Below are 26,543 nucleotides of genomic sequence, written 5' to 3'. Positions count from 1 at the left end.
ATTTATTTTTATTTTCTTAGTTTTTTATTTGGCAAGGAATTTTCATCTTAGATCTACACCCAGTTGCCCTCCTCACCACCCAGACCTACCACGTACTTCGCAAATTCTTTGTTTTTAACTTTCACCAAGAGCTTGGAGTTCCCCTTTTATCTAGGGTGGCTCTATTGCGACCGTTGGGACTCAGCTAGTGCATTGTGTGTGTGTGTGTTTTTTTTTCACATGTATTTTTTTAATACTTTTTAATATTTTTAAAAAAATTCACGATATCATTCAAAAATATTTCCTTAAACATTAAAAAAAAACCCAACAGAGCCCAGCGGAGAGAATATCGATCATTTTCCTTTTATCTAACCTGGTAATGTAAGTGGACAACCAAACCCAACGAAATCAGCCCAATTAAAAAGAAATGCAAGTGAAGATAAAGGAATTAAGTAACAAGATTCACCCATTTCCATTAGAATCCTATTACAAGAGCATTGGTTGTTTACACCATAAGATATTAAGGCAACACTTCTTTTTTCTTTGCCTTATAATTGAAATACAGTATAGATTATTCAGGGAACACTCTTTGCCCCAATATATAAGTTCTAAAACGAGAGAAAAAAAAAAAAAGTAACTTTGTTTTATTACAATTGGTTGGAGGACTTAGCTGGTGATTACATGTAACAAGATGAATGGTACTTAGCTACCCATCCCTCTTCCCTTCATGACGTGCCTCCTTAGACCCGGAATATGGACATTTGTGATATAATCTCTCCAATCTATGCTGCCCACATCGAATCCAAATTCCCTCTTCTCTTCATCAGACATCCTCTCCATTAATCTTTGAGTATTGCTGCTATCAAACCTGCGGCGCATTAATATAGATACTTATGTATGTAGTCAATAAATTTTTGCAAGAGAAGGATCAGATGCAGAACCGTAGATTATCGATAAGACTCACATAAAAAAATTATATTTTTTTAATAATAAACCACATTCTTTTTCAAAGCAATTATATGACGTTTAGGCATTTCACGATATAATTATAACGGAGTTTGAATAGAAAACAGAAGAAAAGTCTATATTCTGACTTAACCATTGAAGTTTATCCCGGCCACATAGCGGCCAACTCCAATCGATTACATTTTCTTATTTTTTGTAGGACAATCAAGGTCAGTGTTAATCGATCCGTCCGGAATTGGAATGAACACTTTCCACAATTTTTCTTGTTAAATGAGGTTTACTTGGTCTTATTGTTATTTAAAATTCACATTACTCTATCATCAGTCAAGAAAACAAGATTTAATTACTTACCTTCCACCATAAAATGTGTATGGCTCATATATGTTTGCCAAGTACTTCGCTTGTTCTACTGATTTTCTGCAAATAAATTCAAGTTTCTGAGACAATTTCCCGTTTGAAGAGGCCATAGCTGTCAACCCACTTCGCTGAATAGCATCTCCCCATAGGTGAGTAGAGAACTCTTCCATGGATCTAAATAGCTTCATAGATGGAACCTGGATTGGCCTACCCTTCGAATCCATGCATGGAGAGGAATTATAGTGCTCGTAGAGCAGTCTCGCCAGGTCTTGGAAAACTAGCGGATTTACAACAGATGAAGCAATCTGGTATACATTGATGTCCGGTTTTTGGGCCATTCCATGCCTTGCAATGGCTGCCAAAGTTGCATTAACAACCATATCTGCTGGTACCTGCAACAAGTACGTCAAGAGACCAACTTGCCATGGTGTGCTTTCTAGAAGCACGAATTAAATGGATTGAGTTGAACTTGTTAACTTATCTTTTTCCTGATAAAAAGGAACCAGGCAGCCTAGCCAAAAACATGGAAAAGTTCTATATAGTATAGCAATGCAAGTATTTACATAATACTTACTACATCGAGTACTCCATTTGGATCAACTAAGAAACCAGTGAGTTGCCCTTTCCCATAGTACAGGACTATAGGATCCATCATTCTGTAAGAGTGGAGAAGAGTGGAGACAAGGTTAGTTCCACTAAGATCAAAGCAACTGCATGCACTAAAGAGGTTAATATAGATGCTGAGTAGGGGATACCTATTCCCTTGCATCCATCCAGGGAATGGCTCTTTGCAAGTGCTCTCAATAACACTGGGTCTAATAATGACAACCGGTATTTCTCCTCTCAATTTGTCAATCATCATTTCCCCCATAGCCTTTGTGAAAACATAAGTATCTTGCCAGCCATATATTTTGGCCCTGATAAAATACCAAATATCATCCCCTTATATTTCTAGCAATTTCAATCCATATATGTACACTGTTATTCCAAGTGGAAATCCAACATGTGAATTGTGAAGCATTCTGGATCAAGGATTACGTGTTTCTTCTTTTTTCTTGGGAACTAAAATGAAGCATTAGAGAGGAAAATAAGAGATCAGAAGAAACATCACCTTTCCAGACCCAACTCTTTCATCTTTTGAGCCACTAAATCGACTTCAGAATCTTTCTTGAAATCCGAAGCCAACTTCATTTCACTTTCGATGTCCAATGTAGGGTGGGATCCTGATGAAATTTGGAAAATCTCTCTTGCTATACTATCTCCAATACCGAATGGCTTTTCCATTATTCTTCCTTGTCTTTGTCCATTAACATAAGCTGTAAATAAATCAATGGAATGCATGTCACGAGATATATGTTTCAAATAGACGATTAGAAATCGTTCCAGTGCCCATTGTAACTCAATTATATAAAAGTGGGTTCCTCACACCTCTATTTTCTGCCAAGAAATGCGCCTCTAAACTTACCTGTTGATACTTGCAAGAAGAGCTTGATTTTCTTGCACTTCTTCGCAAAGCCCATGAGGTGGCAAGGTCCTTTTGTGTTTATATCAATAGCAACATCATATCTGCTGTCACACAAATTCAAAATTCTTAATTTGAAGATCTTGAAATTCAGTGATTAAACGTGAACTTGTGGTAGAAAAGTTGACCTTTCGTCGAATGTTGTATTCGCTGCAGAATTTACTATTACGTCGACTTCTTTTGCAATAAAATCCGCTGAATCTTCATCTAAGCCAAGATTGGATTCGCAGATATTGCCCACCACAGGAACTAGCTTGCTCAACATGAAGGATTGGTATGACTTTCCATGAATTTGTTGGAGGCACTTGAAAATCTCTGTATTTATGATCTAAAGCAACAACCACAAATCACACGATCTTAATTCAAGAGCAAGACATGAAGTTCACCAAACTGATATAGAAATTTGAAAACCACCAGAGATAGGGGCATCAGAACATACTTCACTTCTCAGTCTATCCATTGCCGCTTCCTTGTTTTCTGCCTTGATCAAAAGAAACATTCTACCCACATCGGGCTCTGTCCGTAAAATCTTCTCAATAAAAACTGTTTTATTTATTTATTTATTTTGGAACAGACAAAAAGAAATCAACTCTATTGCTAATCGAAGATCCAACAATCACGAAAGATAAATACTTGAATGGAGGAAACCTTAATACAATGTCAATGAAAATGCTCAATTACGCATATACATACCTTTTGCTAGAAACCCAGTTGCACCAGTGATAAGAAACGTCTTCCCTCTTAGAAATTTGACAATTCCAATACCATCATGCACCTCTACCGAAGGGGTGGATGTTTCTCCAAAGGGCACCAAGTCCTTCACTGCAATCTCTGCCTGGCTCTTTCCATTTGGCGACAAAACCAAGCTTCCAGCATCTCTTAAAACTGCACTTTGATCCGTGCTTACCAATGCTTGTCTTCCTGTCATAACCGAAGAAAACCCAGTAGACTTTACTACATTACCACCTCCTTGACAATACACCACATTCTTATTCATCCTCAGAAAGCACCGGTCACGCATGTTGGACACTCTTGGGAGTTTAGTCGGTGCAACTGACGAAGAATTTAGGAACAAAGCCCCCATCATTTGTCAAGAAAATGGAGAATATTTTTAGATGAAAAAAAAAAAGAAACTAGAAGTTTTGCAGTTAAAAGTGGGTTGGCTTGAAACCTTAACTAAACACTTCCTGCATAAAAAAGAAAAGCAAGTAAACTAACTTAGCTCTGCACGATAGGAGATGGGTTAAGTTCGGTTTTAAAGGGAAAGAAGGTGGGGTGGATTTAAGGGAGAAGGAGATGAGGGTTAGGTAAATTTGGATACTCTAATTTCAAAGAGATTTTTCTATGGTGGCTCTCTTTTTGCCACCCCTTCACACTTCTCACGAACCGCTAAGATGGCGGGAACTCTCTTTCTTCCACTTCTTTGATTGGTCTTCCGTGCCATAAATTTTCCCGGGAAATGTTGAGGGAGAAAGGGTGTGAAGAGGTGGGTTGGGCTGATGGCTATGTAATTGGCCTGGCTCTCGTCTACTACTGATTTTGTTGCTTGGTAAGTAACCGGGGACGGCTCAGTTCGGTGGGGGCCTTCGGCAGCTGCCTGTTGGGTTTGGAAAGATAATTTAGATGAGATGAGATGAATAATAGTTAAATAAAATATTATTAAAATATATATTTTTAATATTATTTTTATTTTATAATTTGAAAAAATTGAATTATTTATTATATTTTTATATAAAAATTTGAAAAAATTATAATTATGAGATGAGATGAGATGAGATGAGAATATTTGTGTATCCAAACTACTAATCCTTCTCAAAAAATATCTTGTTCTTTTCCTACTAAAAAAATAAAGAAAGAAAGCAAAGGATGAATTCTCAATTCCATACGTGGATTTAAGTTTTGATATAGTTTTAAATTTTAAGTTTATTTGTTTGCTTGTGTGTTGTTTCAATCTTAAAAATATGTCTAATAAAAAACACGAATATATAAAAAATTTTAGGAAAAAAAAAGTAAATGAATCTTAAATTAAGAGGTTAAAAAATGAATATGGGTGTGAAAATCTAAAGAAAAAGAGACTGCAAGAAGTTGATGAATAATTATTTTATCTTAAAATATTATTTAATTGTTATAATATTTTTTTTATAGGTAATTGTTATGATAAAAATATAAATGCCTTCTTCTAATTTTCGCCTAATGCCTCATTTGACATTGAACCGGCATTGCCTATAACGCTTTAGAAAAATATTCTTCTTATTTTAGATGTTGTCGTCTTCAATTACATTCGCCAACTAAATTTATTGACGTGTCACGTATTAAACGACTATTCATCTACATAGTAAACATACGAAGCTACTTGAAATGTGTCGTATCAATGGTGTGATTATGAATGATAAAATCTAATACGAAGAATAACATTACATAACACTTCAAATGTACCACGATATGTGTCGTATTCAAATCCAAATCATAAATATATATATTGTAGTCATATATTTTAACAAAGAATAATATAAATCAGGAAACTTGGTTCAAAGGCGTTTGTAGTCCAACGGTTAGGATAATTGCCTTCCAAGCAATAGACCCGGGTTCGACTCCCGGCAGACGCATCTTTTGTTTTTTCAAAAACCACGTACGGTTGCTTAATACACTATAAGGTCTCTCCCTATATACCGCAACCTGGCTTAATTTGAAGAAGTACTATTCATTTTTAAATATTATTTTATTATTTTTTTTCTCTCTTACTCATTAAAATCAATTTTGTAGAATTTATATTAAGATGATTTTGATACATAAAATTTATATTAAGTTGATAATACAAAGTGAATGCAAATTGTAAAATATATATAAAAAAATAATTTTAGGAAACAAATAAAAAATAAAAAAAATATTTTATTATCACTTGGTTTAAAAATGCATAATTTAATGTAAATTTTTTTTTTAATATATAAAATCATATCTTTTATATTTTAAAGATGCATATAGAAAAATCATTGCTAGCGCTCTAAACCATCAACCCACTTCTAGCATCCAGGCAGGAAAAAAACCTATCACGGTGATGAAATGTAGGGTCCTCCCACCGACCAATATACTCATACAGACCCCAATCCGTCTTTTTTTTTGTTTTTTAAGATCATTTTTCCCACCACCAATATGGCCTCCCTCATCCCAAGTTTGGCCTGATTTGGATAGTGAATTAAAATAAAATGATTTGAAAGTTAAATTAAATATTATTTTTATTTTAAGATTTAAAAATTTTAATTTTTTCTTTTAAATTTAAAAGAATTGTAAAAATTAGATAAAATGAGTTGAAATAATTTTACTATACAAACCAAGCCGGCCTAGTTTGAGTATTATGTATTATTAGAATGCATTATTATTATTTATTATTTTATTATTACTTTTTTACTACTATTTAATATTTTATCATTATTTTTTATTATTTTTTCACTATTATTTATAGAATACTTCACTATCCAAGCGCAACCTTAAATGCGGTGCTACAAGCCTACAGCCACGGGCTGCATACCAAGCAGGCAAAATTTTTATTGTTCACTAGCTGTTTACGTAAACAGGTTCGTCAGTCACCTTTATTATGAACCCATAGAAATCAAGCAAAGCAACAATTACAAGTTTACAACACCCTGACCCAAAATAAAGCAGGTTTTATTTACGCCTCAGTTCAATTAAAACACTCTGAACCAAAACAAAAGTGCTTGAAGAATGAGACAGCCAAGTTCCAAGCACTTTATGAAAACTTTTTGCAAAGAGAAAGCTTCGCATCTACAGGCCTTGGAGATTGGGCACACATTTTTTCAAGGAAAACTGAAATTAAAAACACAAGATATATGCCCTTTGTTTCATCTCTTCCAAGCAAGGTTGAAGAGACTTCTTAAAAACAATCAGTTTCCATCCCTTTTTACCATTACATGCCCTTCGTTTCATCTCTTCCAAGCAAGGCTGAAGAGAGTACTTTTAAATAATTTGCTTCAAACCCTTTTTTATCAATGCACACATGACAAAATGTTTCAACCAATCTGGCCATGAATGATCGATGGACAACCAAGAGAGGATGAGAAATATAAAGCATCAGAGAATGCAAAATATACGCAGATAATGTCACATCATATGCATTCAAAGAAACAGGAATGACTCTTAATCACCAGAGGAACACCGAAAACAATTGCAGTGAAAACCAAACCCCTGGGACAGGAGAGTTTGCCGAGCATCACGATCCATACTTGCATCAATATAGCAGATCCGAAGCTCTTCACCTGCAAAATGCCAAACAAAGTTTGTATTGGATTGGTGTTAATGTCCTGTTTGAGGATTTGCGTATACAAGTTCACCAAGTGTTATAATCCAGCTTAAAGCTGACCCAGCTTCCATAGGTGTTGATATAATGATAACAATGCTTTGTTTCAACTAACAAACTTGAGACGCTCCTTTTCCTCAATCTAAGAACTTCAGTTCAGAAGGGCTCCCGTGTACAAGCATGAAGATACATGCTTCATCTAAGAGAAACTGACAGCCTTTGAAAAACTGTCAATCTATCTAGCAACACAAAAAGGATAGATGGTCTCATTGTCCAACCAGCGCAGCACTCCTAATGCACCCTATATTTACAGCATATTTTCAAGTCTGCCATTCCCTACTAGCAAGTCATCCCCTAATCCAGTCCTTCCAAAAGTAAATGATTTATAACTGCAGAACATGGGGGTCATGGGACAAACCTGCCTCAACATCACGAAGGACCTTCAATCTGGCATCTGCATTCTCTATCCATAAAATGTGTGCATTGGGATCTGCAGCAAAATAGCAGATAATTTAGTTTTTCAGATCATACATAGGCATGAGTTATATTGCAGGGGTGTCTTATGGAGATCCTTTGCTATTTTGATCCTTAGCTGAAGACAGCAAAAATCAATACTTGTGACAACTCCACTTCATAAGCAGGGCATTCATATGTAAACATAGTGGTTAAAAATGAACTTCTGTTTGCATGTCATCTCGATTTGTACATAAACCCAAATACAATGCTCAATTATAAAATCATATATAACCAAAGACAATAATGTGCACAAGTGCGCACGAGTCTTTTGTACAAGGCAGGCATTGGCATAAGTTTAAAAAAGGGAGAGCTCACCACAATCATGATTGTAGAACGATGGAAGCATATACACAGCATTCCCAACAGCAGCTTCAGCTTCTACAGAGGCAGCAGCTGATGAAAGAAGATCTTCGTACAATCCTCCAACCAATTCAACACGAAACGCATTAATACGAATACGTGCCAAAACGCTAGTGTACCATTTATTGGTTAGAACTTGTAATGTCAAGGAGACATACTCATTAAAAAAAGAAAAAAAAAATCGGGCACTGAAGAAGTGAAACAGATAACTGGATGGAAATTAAAGATAAATTTCTGTCATGTGGAGGATACAAGCTACCTGTTCATCACAGATATTTGCATTTGTGAAGGCATTCCTTAGTAAGCTAAAACCCTCTTCCATCTGTAAAATGTCTATATAGGATGATTACTACAACAATGAAAAATGTCCAAAAGCAACGAATTTACCATAGTTATTAGTCAATCAACTCTTCATATTTATTTATCAATTTCTTTACTCCTAATCTCCTGAGTAACACAAGCAAATAAAAGAAGCTTCACAATGGAACTTAACATATAAGTCTTGATATTGCTTTACAGTTTGAGAACATCAGTCAATTACCACAAATTAGATTTCTGGGAGAAGATTAAAAGAGGAAAGATATTGTACCACATGCTTGGATGATTGAGATAAACCCACTTTTCAGGAATAATTTTCCCCCCTTATAAACAGAGATAGAATCGGGCCAGTTTTAATCAAAGTATTCAAGCCTTACCCAAACTAAAGAATTTAAAGTGCTATAGTATTCAGAAAAAAAGCATACAAAATGCACCATTAGAATCCTTCTTACACAAAATTTCATCATAATCCCAACACTGACTAGCACAAAGAACTCAAAATTTATTTTCTCACCTCTGAAACCATTACTGGAGATAAACTTGCAGGTTGAAGTATGTCGAAACTGTCAGCAGCTGCAACTCCTGATATGACCATACAAGCTAACCGTTTCACCAGAAGTGGGTACTTCAAACCATGTGTTCTATAGAAATACATAATGAAAATTAAGGAATCTAAAGTACTATGAAGCTTTTGTGGGTGTTTTCAAGTGTTGACAGCCAAGTACAAGCAACCAACAAGAAATCGTGCAAAAAAAAAAAAAAAAGGAAATAAACAATTTATTTTTGGAGTCTGGTGAAATGCAATGACAGGTAAATAAATAAACTAGTGTTGAAAATTCCTTCTAATATATAGAGAATATATGTATACAAAAGTGCACACACATATTTCCAGCAAAATATACCAAAATGAAGTTAGCTTTGGTGTTGTTATCATAGTTTCAGACCTTGAAATAAGGCAATCTTTCTCTATCATGTGACAGTACATGTTGCACTATGATGGTCTATCAAAGATTAATATAAAATAAAAACAATGAATCCTTATAAAAAAAAACTAAGGTATCGAAGAGCAAGAGACCAAATATGTGGAAATAAAAGTGATTCAGAGAAGTTCCTGTACCGGCAATAATTATCATAGTCTGACCAGTTTGCTCTCCTCTCAACATTGTAAAAAACCTAAAATCCATGAAAATATAGCCATAATTTAATTTTTATAAGGAGCCATCAATGATTCACATTTCAAACCAACTGGTAACTTCTTATATCTCTTAACATTACGACTAACATCCATTCTTGAAAACAAAGAATAAGCTCAGAAAATAATTTTCATGATAACGTGTTAAAGAAAGACATGACACCTAGATAAAAATGGAAGTTCTCCACAAGATGGACAAGTTAGTCCTTTCAAATATCAAGCTTTTCTGCTTAGTATTATCCTTTGTTCTTGCATCAAGTTAAAAAGTAGACATAGAATGGTGGTCAAGGTTGTCCTACTCGGGCTTAGAAATTTCTCTACTGCAAACTTCAGCGGACTCCAACCTTTTTCAGCAATATACTGCAACTAATTGTATCCCCTACACCCCAGCCCAAAAATCGGTTCATGATACCTCTCATAGAGAAAGAGATCATAAGTCCCTTCACCATTACGCGGTCCTTAATGCTTATGACTAGTATCAGAAAAATTATGACACAATCACAAAAATTCAAACGGAGATTTGGAAAATATTAGATATGGCCAATATAATAGATACACGCAATTATCATTTTTAATAACAGTATACTATATAGATATCCATCAATTCTGCTTTCCCTGAAAAGCAGCATTCTCTATAGAATCAGTCTACATCCTGCTTGTCCCATTATATGGTGGTGAACTGTTAATAGTTTATAAAATCTCAAGCGTAACTTATTAATTAACGAAACTGCCTGAAAAAGATTCTTATTTGGCAGTCAAAAAGGGCATTCTCTAGTTTAATAGAGTCTTTGTAAAGCCTTTTCTAGTTCACACAAGGTTTATGTTTGACTCCACAACGCTTGCTAGAGTTCAAGTCTGTTGACCCATTTACATGCTACAAGGGGCCTTGCTCATAGTTCCAGAATAACACTGCATAGAAACACAGATACTAGACTACCCTCATCAATGTACACATCCTTACATTAAAAACTTCAAACACGAGGTGGGTGATACTTAAACATATATACCATGGATTGTTCTTCGCATTCTTCGCTACAAAACTGGATCGCTTGAGTTTGAGAAGTAGCTTTCTGCTTTCTGAGGCAAAAATAACAGACGCTATGGGTTGTAGAAAGCGAAGGGTGGGCAACGAGGGGCCTCGCGGTGTGGACGAGATCTCCGGATCCAATTCTCCGAGTGGCAAACACGCCTCGCCCAGCCGACTCGGTTAGAGAGACCCTGATCGGAGGCGGTGCAGGTCGAACCGGATCCTCATTCTTATTAGCTGTGCTGCTGGTGAAGAAGCAGTTGGAGGAGGATGTCCGAAATAGCGTCGCCTGGGAATGCAATATTTTGAACCGCGAAGCCCAACGGCTAGTACGACGGCCCAGGGCCAGGACCGACATTTTCCCAAGCTCGTCCAACTTCTCTGCGAGAGGGTCGGATCAAAGAGATCCTCGAGGGGTATGTGCCTTTAGGCTTTTTCCGAAGAGCAGTCAGCAGAGAGAGAGTGTTTCTTCAAAGGAATGAGTCAAATGACATTGATAACCGTTCAAAATCACATCTCATTTTTATAAAATTTCTTATAATTTAATTAAAAAATGTATTCTTTAAATTTTTTTTTTTAATTTTACTTATCTTTAAAAAATTCTTATCTTTTCTCGATTCTATTAAAATAATATTTTTTATATTATTTCTTTATTACTTTTTTCTCCCACTTTCATTTACAAACTTAACTATTCAATATTGTTCTTATATTTTGAACTATTACTCTATTGAATATTTTAAACAAAAATTTAATTTTTTTTTTTGTGGATATGATAATATTTATAAAATTAATTTTTTTATATTTTCGTAATTAATTAAATTATTATTTAAAACTATACAAATATGAATATGAGAGAAAGTGTAGATGATTGGAAGAATAATTTATTTTATGTATTAGAATAAAATATTGATAAAAAATAGTTTAGGAGATGGATAGTGATTCCCCTAAACATTTTCTCTAAAATAGGGATTGAGATGTATAGAGTATTTTGATCAAAACCCTAAAATAAACCCTAAAATAAACCTCAAATTATAGGGAAAGTGGTGCTTTGGGACATGAGATGTGGATGCTCTAAGATCACTCTCAATCGATTATTCATTTTATCTTTTAAAATATATCACTTAAATTCGCTTTTTTTCTAGTTTACATATCGACTTTTACAATATATCATATATTAGCTTATCTATTTTTTTTTTTTTATTTAAATATTATATTTTTTAATTTTTTTATTCATTTCAAATATTTTATCTAGGATAATATTACTCTTCCCTCTCCATTTTACGGCTCAACTCTATTGTTTTGATTTTTTATTTATTTTTTACTTAGTGATTAAGAAAGTGGTTTTTAATAATATTATGATTTTTTTCATTTTTTTAAAAAATATTTAAAAGTGTTAAAAAATACATGTATGAAAAGAAAAATAAAATAAAATAAAACTCTATAACTAACGGTAGTTTCAGCGTTAGCTGAGAGCGGTGACTGTAGCAGTACTCTTTTATCTAACTATCAATGATATTCACATATATTTTTTTTATATTTATAATATATTTTCATATACGATGTCATATAATTATATTTTATTTTAAATTAATTTAAATTTATAAGCTAAATTAAAATATAAATTAATTCAATAAAATAGAGCATGGTATATACCTACAACTACGCGCACCACCAACAGACGTATTGGTTTGCTATTGCACCCCAGAAAATAATATCTTTCCTCAATACATATGATCCCCGTACATACTCTGCACCACCATGATCCGAAAGTTTACTTTCTAGTTTCTGCAGTGAAAGAAAGGAACTTGGGGCAGAAACGGAAATAAAGTTTACTCTCTAGTCTCTGCAGTGAAAGAAAAAAGTAGAAGGTAAGAGAGAAATGAATAAAAAATTTATACATTTGTAAACAATATTTATTAAATGTAATGGTGTTACTGTAACAAACTAGAGAACACTCACAATTGGTTTTGTAAAACCTATTTTTATGTAAAATTTGAAGAAAAGTAGCTTGAAACTACCTCTAAATGATCCTTTATTTTCAAATGTATTTTACATTTTATTACGGTGTTCAGCTAAATATAGAATAAACTGTTCACAAATATAAAAATATTTTATTTACAATTCTGCTACAGGTACCCGTCTTTGGGTACCTATCGCGGAATCGTCTGACGTGTCATGCCACGTATGTTTTATATTATTATTTAAAAAAAAAAGAGAGGCGGAAGATCGATTCCAGAAACCTCACCTAGGCGCCAAACTCGATTTCATGAACCAATTTTTGCGCTCTCAGAAAGAAAAGTGAGGATGTTTTCATCGTCTCACCTTGCCTTCATCATCTTCGTGCTGTCTTCCTTGGCCATCTGAGCAACGAGCATCAAGTGAGTGACGGCATGGATATGCTCTGTTTTACTGCCCACTCCCTCACTGACTATGCTCTGTTTTACTGCCCACTCCCTTACTGCCCAAATGCTGCACATACCTCACCGATAAGCACCAACCCACATCCCACTCCTTCTCTCTCATTCGAATTCTTCCTCACAACCCACGTCCGCGTGCATGCACATCAAGCTTCACGCAGCAGCGATCACGACAAATCCACCATCGACCCCAACCGATCCACGGCGCCACTCTTGCATGCACGCACCAACAGCCGCTGCCACCCTAGCATCTACCGTAGAGAAGCCCCGAGAACAACCGCTGCCACCAAACCGAGAACCACCGTAGAGAAGCCCCGTTGCACTGCCCAACCGTTATTCCTCTACTTTGGCTCCAGAAAACAGAGCACCGCTCCCTCCACATGAGCCACTGCCTCGCCACCCCGAAGCCAAGCCAGCCACCGTCGCTGCTCCTCCCTCAGACGACCACCGAAAGCCACTACCCAGCCAAAGCGTCGGCAACACCAGCACCTCTGTTTTTCTCACTCAAAACAGAGATTTTTACCCACCGAACCACCGCACCTCGCCAGCCGCTCCAAGATGTCGCCACCTGCACGAAAAGGGTCGCCGGACAAACCCAAGTCACCCCAGCCCATCGCAACCCCTTAGGGTGAGTCCTTCAGAACTTTTATTTTAGAAACAATACTTGATTTCAACCTCCCTCACCCGCTTACTACCTAGAGGAGTGTCGATATTGTGTAATTTTCGGGGCCTGTGGGAAGCAGATTCACCCTTCACATTTGCCGAAGTGAAGCTCTTCATGGGTTAGGGTTCCGGGCTTCCAAAAATTGGGAAAGACGATGGCAAGGATATGCTCGGTTGGATCCACGAATGTGAAGACAAAAAACGAAGAAGAAGAAGAAGAAGAAGAAGAAGAAGAAGAGAAGATGAAGTTAAGGAGCATAACCTGTTTTCGTGGCTTGTAAGAAGCAGATTCACCCTCGCCAAAATGAAGCTCTTCGTGGGTGAGGAAGCAGAACAACTTGCTTTGTGTCCGTGACCAAGGGAAGGGAATCTGTTTGCATGTGACAAGAGCTTGCATATGAAACGCAATGTTTCATTTATCCACGTGGAGGGCCGTGTACGCGGAGGGTACACCTCTCGTGTGCAAATAGAGTTTTTCTTTTATTTATTTATTGTCTTTTCATGTACTTTATCTCTCACAATAGTTTATCTCTTTTTGTACTTTTTTTTCCAACAAACTATTAAATAATATAATATAAAGAAAAATAAATAAATTGATATTTAATATATTGTAAAAGTTAGTATGTAAAATATAAAAAATTAATTTTAATAATATATTTTAAATGATAACATACATAAACCATTGTAAGTGCTTAACATGAAATACATGGCGGATATTTTGAGCTCTTTCCTTTAAATTTTACAAAAAGTTGGATTTTACAGGAGCCATTGGAGTGCTCGTAGTCTTATAAAAAAGAAAAAAAAAAAAGTAATCTTATTTGAATCCAGGGAAATTAATGTATCATTTTATACCAAGTAATTCCTCGTTTTTCAAATTTTGACAAAATTAATAACTAATCTTTATAAAAATAAGATCATAAATTGATATAATTTTATGTGATTTATTATATATTTTTTATAATAAAAATAATTTTACAACTTGATATATCATATCAAAATACGTCAACTTGTGAATATATTTTTATGAAATTATTTTGTGGCCAAAACATTTTGCAAAACTAAAATCATTAATTTTAACTTTGTCAGCAACTTTGTGAAATTTGGGAGGTTTAGATAATGAGTTGAGTTGAAATGAGATGAGATTAATTGAAAATTAAATAAAATATTATTATAATGTTATTTTTTAATATTATTTGTTAACGTAGTGTTTAGCACGCTTTTGGGTCAGATTCTAGCAGTTCAGGTTTTCTGAACTCGACCTCGATCGATGAGGTAAGAAACTCTCGGAAGTGGTCTGATATGGTTGTATGGTGTCGATGCGTACATTCATGATGATGAACAGTGTTTAAATACAGAGAAAATAAAAAGAAATGAACATACAGATTTATGTGGTTCAACAATAAGCCTACTTTCACTGGAGATTGGAGAGGGAATATTCCATTATAATATGTTTGTTTACAGTCTTTCGTAGCCTCTTATTTCTCACTGTACAATGGGAGCTAGAAATCTACTTACTGGAGAAGATCTTATCTCTGGAGCTCATTGTCCTCAGGTCAAAGAAGAAGTCCCAATAGTCGAAAGAAGTCCTAGAGTTCGAAGTCTCCAGCCCCTTTTATCTGACCCTCTTTATGTGTGCATCTCGGTTGTGGTGAAGTTTTCCATGTCTGACCCATTTCCATTTCTCACTTTCTCCTGACACTCCCTTCTACACTCTCATCCCTTAGTCCCTTATTGTCTCCTCTCATTTTCACTCATTTTGTTTTCTAATGATGATCCCTTTTGATGGGCAGGGTCTTGAAAGTCATTTTAGGTTTGATGTATTTTATTCGAGAAAAAATATTTATAACCGTGAATTGTGTAATCGTTTTAAAAAAAGTGAATAAAATATAGGATTCACATGAAAAAAATTAATTTTTTAATTGTGGACTCTACTTTTTTTTAAAACGATTACGCGAAGTTTACACACTTCACGATTGTATATAGAATTATTTATTTTATTCCATCATATTATTATTATTTTGAGATTTAAAAAGATTGAATTATTTATTTTATTTTATTTAAAATTTTAAAAAAAATTTAATGATTAGATAAAATAAGTTAACATAATTTCCAAACAAGGCCCAACGGTTCTCTGTCTTCGAGCTTTTGTTCCTCAATCCACTCTTTCGTTCCTTCGTATACCTCCCCACCAATATATAGAGAGAGACATATGGAATAACCGAACCAGATCTACAAAATGTCAGTACCATGCAGCTGCTTCAAAGCCAACGTGATGCTCTGGTATGGACCCAGCGGTTTGAGAGGCCTTTGGACCTATGGTGAGGACAACACGAGGAAAAATGAAATGTATTTTTGGCTGATTCAAGGTAGCCAAGCCTCCCAAGAGAATTACGAAATGAAATACTTTTTATAGGAAACCTTCTTACAATGGAAAATTAAATTACTATAACTTTGAAAGGGAAATTTGCATGATTCTTGGCATCCCTTATTTTTAGTCATCCTTGATTCCCTCCTATTGATTTTATTTCCATTTTGGGTCTTTATCACTCCTTCCCCCCTTACACAAGGCTTTTGTCTTCAAGAGCTACATTAGGAAATTGTTGCTGCAGATTTTCCAAGTCTTCCCATGTGGAATTTGATGGTGTCAAACCTTGCCAAAGAATGAGGACCTCATTGCGGTGGTGTTTTCGCGTTCAGCGGTCAAGAATAGCATAAGGTATTGCCTGTAAGCTCTTCGGTCATAACGACATCTCCATCTTCATCGGCCTGATAAGCTTCATCATGAAAAGTCTCTTGCATCGGTGCCCAAGTACGTACTTGTCATTACATTTGAAGCATAAACCACGAGATTGACATTCCCGTAATTCATCGAGAGTGAGTCGTTTGCTGGGTAGTCAGTTGGTGGATTGGAAGGATGGGTAAGGAGTGCGAGTGTTGTTGTTGTTGGTGGCTTGAGAAGAATATGTTGTAAAGGGTCGAGGAAGGTTTTGGGTGTGTTGTTGTAGGGGAATTGTGGATTGTGCAGACCGGGTGTTTGATGAAATGCTTGAGAAGAGGAAAGTTTGGGCTCACGGCTGGGAGGAATTTGGAGGGCTTGATTATGAGCTTCGTAAACACCGGCTAAGCCAATGGCTACCGAAAGGGAATGAGGTTGAGCGGCTAGGACGCCGGCTTTGATGGTGTCATGGAGACCACTAACAAAGCAACTGACCTGTTTTCCAGTAGGGAGGAGGCCAACTTTGGAGATGAGGGTCTCAAAGTGGGTATGATAATCACGACAGAGGTAGTTTGTTGTAGTTTGGTGAGTTCGCCAAAGGGATCGAAGTAATGACTGGGATCATACCGTGCATGTAGGCCTTCAATGAGTTATTGCCATGAAATAATGCGGTCTTCTGGACTAAGCACTTGGTACCATAGCTGGGCGTTGTCCTCTAAATGAAAAGCGACGATGGGTACAAGATCTTCGGGTGGAGTTTAATGGTAGTGGAAAAATTGCTCGGCGAGACCAATCCAACTAGTGGGATCATTGCACCATTAAAACATGGAAAATCTAGGCGAAGGGAGCGATGGAATGAATTGTCGTGGGAACGATCTTCATGGGAATTGGGTGGGCGTTGGGATGATTCAGCTTGTTCTGTTGGTTGTCAATTTTGGATGTGTAAGAGCTGTGAAATTTCAGTGAGTCTTTCCAGCATTTCTTCTTGGTTGGTTTCCAATTGTTGAACGCGATCCTCCATGCCGAGGCTTTGGTACCACTTTGGTATGGACCCAATGGTTTGAGAGGCCTTTGGATCTATGGTGAGGACAACAAAAGAAGAAAAAGGAAATGTATTTTTAGCTGATTGGAGGTAGTCAAGCCTCCCAAGAGAATTATAAAATGAAATACTTTTTATTGCTTGTCATTTTCGAAATCATTTGGTTTTTTTTTAGGAAACCTTATAATGAAAAATTGAAGTTCTTCTTTGGATTGGAAACTCACCTCAATTCATTTTATCTCATCATTACAATTTTCTCAAATTTTTACATAAAATATAATAAATAACTAATTTTTTTTTAAATTCTAAAAGAATAATAATATTATTAAAAAATAATATTCTAACAATATTTTATTTAACTCATATAAAATCTTTTCAATTCATCGAATCCAAACGAAGGCCAATTATAATTTTGAAAAGAAGATTTGCATGATTCTTGAGACCATCCTTGACTCCCTCCTATTGATTTTATTTCCATGATGAGTCCGTATCATGCTCCTTGGTCTCATGTTCAAGAAGAGAGTACCGATAATCATATGGTAATTCGTTACCTTTGCACTCTTGGTCTATAGCCAACCACTAATTTTAATGTATTGGTGAAGTCACATTTATGGGTTGTCTACAAAACATTATTTAGGAAACAATGAATAATTACCCAAATATAAATTGGATCCACATAATATATATACACACACAGAGAGAGAGAGAGAGAGAGAGGGTCAACATGTGGTCCGAGTCAACGAAATAATAAAAAAAAAACATTGTTGAATTAGCACCGCTCGATCAAGAAACCACGATCATCGATTGAAGGATGATCCCCAAACTAGATCATCTTCCGGATAATCCCTCTGTACTTCGGTAGGAGGAATAAAGCAATCGATGGAGAGGCCAGGGACATTGAACGCAAGATCGTCGATGGCCCACGTCTCCTCCATCCGTGTGACCGTGGGGCCCGCCTTCAGGTTGTCTCCGAACCGTGTGATGATCACGCTCGAATGGCCAGCGTGGGCGATCATCACGCCCTCCACCGTCCGATAGTCCTCGATTCTCGTGGACATGGTGGTCTCCCAGTAAATGGGCTGGGCCCCAGGGGATTGGATCCTGGTCAAGTAAGAGTCCTCCAAATAAACGAGGAGCCCGCTCCTTTGGCTGAAGTAGCCGTATAAAACGTGCTTTATCATCTCTGCCGTTTTGTCCCCGCGTTCCGCCAGGTCCGTCTGGTCCGCTGACAATTTCAAAGCAAAACAATCGACACCTGAGATTCGTTTTTCTCCCAAGTGCTGGGCCGACGAAAATACGGCTGCTATTGCCAGAGGATCTAATCCCTACAAAATGTTTAGTGGCGAGCTTTCCTATCAGCAATCGATTACATAGTATTTATCGGTAGGACAATAATAATTATAGCGTTCAATTATTTAATTGACTTATGTCATGTTACGTAAATTAAATTTAGAATTTTTCAAATAGAATAGAGATTGGTATTTAATTTTGGGGGCTTAATTTAATGATTATTAATTACAGGGGTTGGGCCCCACAGGGGGAAAAAAAAAGAAAAAAGGATCGTAGCTCTGCGGCTCTGCCCCAAGTTGTTGTGCTTTCGTACTGTAACCCATGAACACTTTTAATATAAAATAAGAAAATGTTAAATATCTTAAAAAGTACATAAATTCCATATGAAGGATGACAGTTGTGTGAAACATAAGCATGTGTTATTCGATGTCCATTGTAAAAGCTTGGATTAAAGATTATCAAAACATGGCAAAGATGGAGATAACTGAACTAGAAGACTATCGATCGGAAGCGTACGAGGAGGGACATGCAACTGTAAAAGACAAACAATACCCAATTTGGTCTCGGTTCCTTGGGACAAAAATTTCCGTCTTAAAATGTAACATTACTTAGAAAAACAAACCTTTTATTTTTTATTTTTCTATTGACCAAAAAATAGAACATATTGAGTAGAAATTAAGAATACCGAATACTTACCTGGAGAGCTCGTCGGAGAGGACGAACACCGCCTCTGGCGGTATGAGCGCCGAGCCACGGCGTGTGACGCCAGGCCACACTGCCATCACTACCGGCTACAACCTTGTGACCGCCCACCACTAGCTCAATTAGCCACTTATTGGGGACCATCTGCCACATTACAAAGCACCCTTTTTGAGAAACTCCGTTTGCTCCGGCAGCCGAGCCGCCAGAGCCCAGCTCATCCAACATGGCCATGGTCACTTTTCCCGTGGCGAAAATGCTCTTCACCATGCCTTCTAATTTCCGACAGCCCGTCGCCGCCGTGAAGTGTTGTATGATATATTGGGCCGAGGAGGAGACCTGTTAAATTTTTCTTAGAGATGTTAGACTTTAGTCGGGCATTTTTTCAGTCAAGTACGGCTGTGAGTTGTCGTCCTTTTTTCGCTTTTTTCTTTAATCAAACTATGAAAGTGTGCAACTTGGATACTGGGCATATGCGGCATACCATACTTTAATGCAAAGTGTATTAGACCCACACGGTTCGCAAAGTGTTGGGTTGTGCCCCTTTAAGATTCTTAAGATTGCTAACTTACTGGAGGCATACTAGTGGAAAAGGAAAAGATCCAAGTACATAGAAATACTAACAAAAAAAAAAAAAATTGTCCAAACCTAAAAAGAATCAGTGCATTCCCTGATCATATTGCTAAGAATGTGAAAGAATGCTAGCCGAAGCAGCAAGATCATTCAGACTACGATATCTCATGCGTTGGTGATTAGTCCCAGAGAAATAATATTTTAGAAAAAAAAAAAAAAGGGAATAAGGGGAGTAAAGTAAAGAGTCAAAGACGGACTACCTCGTTGACGATTGATTGTTTGGGGTGGAGTGGGACGGGGAAGAGAGGACAACCAAGAACGCTGAGGAGGATCCTGAGGTCGGATTTCTTGTTGAAGACGAGGGAGAGGTGAGTCTTGATCCAGTTCCTCCATGCCAGACCTCGTCCTTTCTTTGAGCTGTTCGTGCTGTCTTCTTCTCCGTTGATGGGCTCCTCTGATAATGGTGCAAGCCGACCCATCGATCTCGGCTTTTGCTTTCTCAGGGAAAAAGAGAAATATAAGAGAGGAGAGAGATTGAGGGACTGGAGGAGCCTGAACAGAGGGAGGCAGTAATAATGCAGCAGTATGGAGCAGACAAAGGAAAATGAGTGGAAGACTCTCCGTGGCAATGCACTTTCTGTTTCTGCACATGCGCTTGGGCGCGTGCGTTCATTTGATATCATTCCTGATTTTTATTTTGTGTTAAGGTTTAGTGCAGTTTGGAGATAATAAGTTAAAGATAAAATTTAAAAATTAAATAAAATATTATTTTTTAATATTTTTAATATTTTAAGAATTAAAAATATTTAACTATTTATTATATTTTATATAAAAATTTATAATAACAAAATAAAATAAAATAAAATGATATGAGATAAAATATTTATACTACTGGCCAAACTGTACTTAATCACAAGGAACGATTGATCGGAACTTAGTTCAGAAGTTGCTTCTTTTTCCTCTTTTTCTTTTTGGCCAAACTTTAAGATGCCTTCTGCAGATAACTTTTTTAACGTTCTATTAAGTAAAGCTACTATAATGAACCAGGCAAGTTAGTAGGTTAATAGCTTTTTGCTAACACCCATAAAGCAAATGCACACACTACCTCAAATATAAGTACTAACCTAACTTTAGAAAATGGTCAGTCACATGCACCCTACTCTAGCTTTCCCACTTCTCCTAATCAGATAGGTTCCATCAAACACCACATGCATTCAAACCGGTTGGTCACAGCCTGTATGGGTCTAAAATCACATGTTTTGAATCTGAATTTCTTACTGCTAAGGCATAAAATTTGGGTTGCTGTTTGAATGATGAGATGAAATGAGATAAGATAAGAATTAAAAATTAAATAAAATATTATTTTTTAATATTATTATTATCTTAAGATTTGAAAAAATTGAATTGTTTATTATATTTTATGTAAAATTTTAAAAAATTATAATGATATAAGATGAAATATTTTCACTATCTAAACAAACCTTTAATTGAAAATATTTATTGAGATTTTTGTAATCTATTACAAACTTATCTGAAAAGGTTAAAGCTGCATTTGATTCTCAAACAAAATTGAATTCAGTTTAATTTTAAGTTGAGTCTGACATCTAAACATTCAATTCTTAAAACCTTCGTAAACGTGGGATCCATAATTTTTTTTAATTTCTCATAAAAAATATTAAATTTATATTAACATCTATACACATTTTAAATTTAATTTAAATAGATTATACATAACTTTTTTTACTATTTAACTTATTATTATTTATAAAAAAATTCAATTTAACTGAGTTCAATTTAAAATTCAAACGTAGCCTAAAACAATCCTAGTCCCTAATATTTTATTCTTAATTAGTCCCACGAGTAAGTGATTATTTACATGCATGCCCGTTGCGCGTGGGGAGTTCTTTCTCAGTTCTCTGCCACTCTACATCCGCTGGGATACGAATCACGATGGAGGAGCTTTTAAGTAAGGCAAACAACGTTAAGAGGAGAAAGGTGGCGGGTTCACATCCGATCCTACTTGCAATTATGGCCTCCTAGTACAACAAAATTTGAAAACTAATGTTTACTGTTTCTGCTTTGGTATCTGTACAAATTTTAAAGAAAATAATATTTTAAATTATTATTCATTATCTCACAGTTTATATTTTATAGAAAAAAAATACTACTCATCATATCACACCATGCATTTTAAATATTTAAATATTATTTTATTTTTATTTTTTTTATTCTTGTTGAACTAATTAAATCGTTCCACTTATCTTCAATTCATCCATACACTATATATTTATTATAGGAAAAATAAAAAATAAAATAAAATAAGTATAGTGTTTTGTATGTATGAATGATAAGTAAAATTATTTTTATAAAAAATATCTTCATATCTTATGAAAAATTATAGGTGTGAGATGTGAGAGTGAATAGTAGTTGATGCATAATAAATCCGTAAATGCCAATTTAAAATGAATAATGCTATAAATCACAATTTAATTATACTTTTATTTCATCATGTATAATACATTTATCACTATTAGATGATAAAAAATTATTCAATAAAAATCATTTAATGATAATAAATGTGCATAATTTATATAGTAGAATGAAAATGAAATGATAGTATAGTGTAATAAAAATTTATTTTTTTAACATGACACTTTTTTATAAAGCACCAACACCCATTTGCACACCTTAAACTTATGAGTTTTGCTACTTATTATCTCTATACATTATACATCATACTTTTTAAAAAAAAATTTCTTTAGGAATGCTGCAAACTATAAAGATATTATACAAAAATAATTTTATAAACTGACATGACTTTATGTAATTTGTTAAATTTACTTATAATAAAAATAACTTTATAATTTAATAAATTATATTAATTTATAAAATTATTTTTATGTAATCTCTTTATACCTAAAGAATATCTCATACCTAGTATTAGATGGGAAATTTTCTGGCGGATATACGAAATTAAAGAGCCTTTTGATTCTTGATGACCTTCTTCCGAGGAGAATACAAATGTGTATAGTTGCATCTTGGTTGGAGTCACTGCAGCATAATAAATAATCTGATCAGATTTATACTCGTGGCACCATTTGATTGGGCAGGGAGACGATTCTCATTAAATTATGTCCAACATTTGGGAGAGTGTTCATCAATTCAAGTCTAATCGTGCAAGACCATAAAGTCAGCAATTACATATATTTGTTGAAGAATTATATGTTTCTAACAGTGAGCCATTTGTACACACTAAACGACACTCACAATGACCCACCAACGGTCGTGGATAAGTCAGTTTTCGGTTGTTCAACAGTATCCATTTTATATTTGGGTAGATACACTTGTTGGAATCCAAGAAATTATTTTAGTCTACAGTGCAACAAACAGTAAAATATTCATTATTCCTGTGTTTCTTCTAGTAAAAGTAAAGAGTTTTATTACACAATCTTCATCACATTTCACAAATTTTAAAATTTTTTTTTGAATTTATTCTTTTTAAATTATTTTAAATTCTATTCATTATTTATATAATAAATATTTGATAAAATAAAAAAAATAATAGAAAATAAAAAAATATAGAGTGTGAATTGTGAATAGATTATAAAGATTTAATCAAAAGTAAAACTCCATACATATACATATATTTTATTAGAGAAAGTCTATTTTGTTGCCCCTAGTTGACTGTTCTATTTGACCGTTGATTTTTTTTTTTATTTAATAATTATGGAAGTGATTTTAAATATATTGATATATTTTTTTTATTTTTTAAAAATATTTAAACATATTAAAAAAATATAAAAAAAAATCACTGGATGGTACATCCAACGGTAACAATAGAGCGGCGTAGTAGCTCCACTCATTTGATTATAAAAAAATATTTGGTCTACAAAGGTTTCTTATAAATTAAGGTAACTTGACGTGAGATATTAAATTATAAAATTATTTTTATATAAAATAGATACCATATTTCAATTTTTATAGAATTTATGTAGAAGAAGGCTCGGATTTTTTTATTTTTTATTTTTTGCCTACATACTCTACCTGTTGCCATGGTCTCGAGTGTGCTTGGGCCCGTTGGCAGATGGCCTGCGCATGTTTATGGACTTATATATTGATACATAGTAATATTATATATAAGTCTTAAATAGATAAATTTTATATAAATTTTTTATAAAAATAAATTTTACTAATTAAGAATAATTTTTTTTATATTTTTTTAAGGTAGGATTTACTTTTTTATAAAGATTTGTATGAGATTTATCTAGTTAAGATTTATACAAATCATTTCTCATTATTTATGGTCGAGGCCCAACCTATAATTTATTATTATTATTATTATTTATTTATTTATTAATTAATTATTTATTTATTTTTTCTGAACGAGGTCCAACAAGCAATTCGCTCTGTGTGTGTGGTCACGTGCTCTGCTCTCTCCATTTTGGCTAAAAAGGTTTGGTTCCCACGAAGAATTCGATCGATTGTTGTCTGTTTTGATCACTAAAATTTTAGATTCTATACTTTTTGTATTTGTTTTCGAGTTTCAAGAGCCAAATACTCTTCGTTATCCAAGTTATAGGATTTACTATCAAAATTCAATTACCAAAGGGGTAACAAAAGGAAGAAGTCATATTGGTATGCCCGGTTATTTAATATAAAGAAAAATAGTTATTCGATCATCCACATTACTTAAATAATAAGATTTAATTATAAATTTAAAAAAGACGTGAGTGCCAAAAGTTTTTATAGAGAGAGACTCCTTAATCTCTATAAAACTCTATTTCAGTGAGAGCTATTGTCGAAGAGGAGGGTGGAGTAGTGGCTCCTCACCGTTATCTCCTTCTCCTTTCCATTTTTACATTGTGTATACACTTTCAAGGTAGTATTTTTTCTCTCCTCCCTCCACTAATTCGGTTTTGGTCAGATCTGCTACTCTCTAGCTGCCATCCGCCTACATGCGCCCTACCGCCTCATCCTACAGCCGCAAGCAAAAAATCTACTAGGACAAAGCGGAGTTACGCCAAAATGATTGGCGTGTAGACCTAAGGCGTGGCTTATTGCCTCGCATGGCCTTCACGTGTCGGCACACATCGACGACTACATGCGCCGTACCAGTAGCTTCATCTCGCAAAGATCTTATAGATTTGGGCCACATTGTCTCCATCCCACCGGTGCGTGGCTACCACGCGCCATCACAAGAGCACAAGAACGCAGATGATCACAAGTCGCAGATTAGTCCACCCGATGTCTCCATTATATTATCATTTTTCCTAACTTTTGATTTTGAAGAAGGGACTACATCTCTCCAAAAATCATCTCAACACAACAAATAACAGTACACCCACCACTCACAGCTTTCAACAGAAGTTCCACTACAACCAGCGGTGGTTCCATTATTCGCAAATTTTTGTGAACAACTTATTACCGTCTTTTAAGACAATATCCTCTTTGTAGGACATGGGGAAGACCAAGAAATTGGTCACAAAAATCTTCTTTTTTTTTTCTTTTTTATCCACCACTTTACACCGTTGTTATTGTTCTTGGGTGTTTGTTGGAGAATCTCACCCCCTCCTCATGTATCATATTTTCTAATGAAATTTACTTGCTTGCTTAGAAAAAAAAAATGATAAGATTTAATTTGTAAAATTCAAAATTCAAAATTTATTTTCCAAATCAAATTAAGTCATATAAACATTTTATTAAGTGTGCTCTATACACCGACTTAAGAATAAAATTTTTCAAAGCTTAGGAAGAGTTTTTATTCTAAAGATTATCCCCCATTGTCCTACCAATACAAATAATATGAAGTATAGTTTCTAAATTTTTGAAGAAGAGAGCGTATAGTTTCTATTTCTATATATATATATATGAGAAAATATACTTACAACCGTGAATTGCGTAACCGCCGCGTAATCGCTTTGAAAAAAATGAATAAATATGGGACTCACATGAAAAAAATTAATTTTTTAATAATGGACCCCACTTTTTTTCAAAGCGATTACACGGCGGTTACGCACTTCACGGTTGTATGTAGAATTACTATATATATATATACATATTACACACACTACCAATTTTCTCCATAGCATTATACTATGAAAAATTCTAGACATAAATCCCACACCCTACACACCACTTAAAATATATGATTTTACTTTTTTATCCTTGTATTTCATATTGAATTGAAATATAAAATATAAGAATAAAAAAATAAAATCACATATTTTTAAATAGTGTGTAGAGATGTAAGACTTCTATGTAACACAACTCTTATACTATTAGTGTTCTTTTATCTTCTTTTTTAGCAGCAAGTTTGCTGGTTTCTACTACCTCTTCACTTATTCGAATACAAAACTGGCAATAAAGACGTTGCAAATTAATAATCAGTATCGATACAGCTCGATAACTTGTGGAATTACAGCAGCGTTTCATGAGTGTCATTTAATAGGATATTTTCGCACCTTAAAGCAGCAACATGATATTGTCCATTCCTATAAAGCCTTTTCGACTGCTTTCGCCATTCACTTTTGTATAATAGCCACGCCCAGCAACGATGAAAAACATCCAAGTAACTGAAAGGAAAAGAAACACAAATGC

At 34.8% G+C, this 26,543-nt stretch overlaps 3 protein-coding genes and 1 non-coding gene across 4 annotated transcripts; 1 reads left to right on the top strand and 3 right to left on the bottom strand.

Moving 5' to 3' along the window:
- Positions 1 to 450: 450 nt before the first annotated feature.
- On the bottom strand, positions 451 to 4,168 carry LOC109011917 (fatty acyl-CoA reductase 2, chloroplastic). The gene is made up of 9 exons (XM_018993308.2): positions 3,518 to 4,168; positions 3,264 to 3,367; positions 2,953 to 3,152; positions 2,768 to 2,868; positions 2,414 to 2,618; positions 2,058 to 2,219; positions 1,877 to 1,958; positions 1,297 to 1,694; positions 451 to 847 (listed from the first exon to the last, which is right to left on the bottom strand). The coding sequence occupies exons 1-9, from the start codon at positions 3,909 to 3,911 to the stop codon at positions 682 to 684; spliced, it is 1,812 nt and encodes a 603-aa protein (XP_018848853.1). The 5' UTR covers positions 3,912 to 4,168; the 3' UTR covers positions 451 to 681.
- A 1,190-nt stretch (positions 4,169 to 5,358) lies between these two features.
- TRNAG-UCC lies at positions 5,359 to 5,430 on the top strand. The gene has a single exon. It is a non-coding gene; the product is annotated as a tRNA-Gly (tRNA).
- A 1,367-nt stretch (positions 5,431 to 6,797) lies between these two features.
- On the bottom strand, positions 6,798 to 11,047 carry LOC109011916 (histone-lysine N-methyltransferase ATXR4). The gene is made up of 7 exons (XM_018993305.2): positions 10,530 to 11,047; positions 9,448 to 9,503; positions 8,845 to 8,971; positions 8,265 to 8,334; positions 7,968 to 8,147; positions 7,555 to 7,626; positions 6,798 to 7,095 (listed from the first exon to the last, which is right to left on the bottom strand). Exons 1-7 carry the CDS (start codon positions 10,905 to 10,907, stop codon positions 6,977 to 6,979), a joined length of 1,002 nt encoding a protein of 333 aa, XP_018848850.1. The 5' UTR covers positions 10,908 to 11,047; the 3' UTR covers positions 6,798 to 6,976.
- Positions 11,048 to 17,951: 6,904 nt separating this feature from the next.
- LOC109011915 lies at positions 17,952 to 20,538 on the bottom strand. The gene is made up of 3 exons (XM_018993304.2): positions 20,207 to 20,538; positions 19,371 to 19,712; positions 17,952 to 18,709 (listed from the first exon to the last, which is right to left on the bottom strand). The coding sequence occupies exons 1-3, from the start codon at positions 20,423 to 20,425 to the stop codon at positions 18,182 to 18,184; spliced, it is 1,089 nt and encodes a 362-aa protein (XP_018848849.1). The 5' UTR covers positions 20,426 to 20,538; the 3' UTR covers positions 17,952 to 18,181.
- Between the last annotated feature and the right edge of the window lie 6,005 nt (positions 20,539 to 26,543).

The sequence above is a fragment of the Juglans regia genome, chromosome 3 (genome assembly GCF_001411555.2).
Source record: "Juglans regia cultivar Chandler chromosome 3, Walnut 2.0, whole genome shotgun sequence".
Lineage (NCBI taxonomy): Eukaryota > Viridiplantae > Streptophyta > Magnoliopsida > Fagales > Juglandaceae > Juglans > Juglans regia.
The sequence above is the reverse complement of the archived record's forward strand: the minus strand, read 5'-3'. Positions and strand labels throughout refer to the sequence as shown.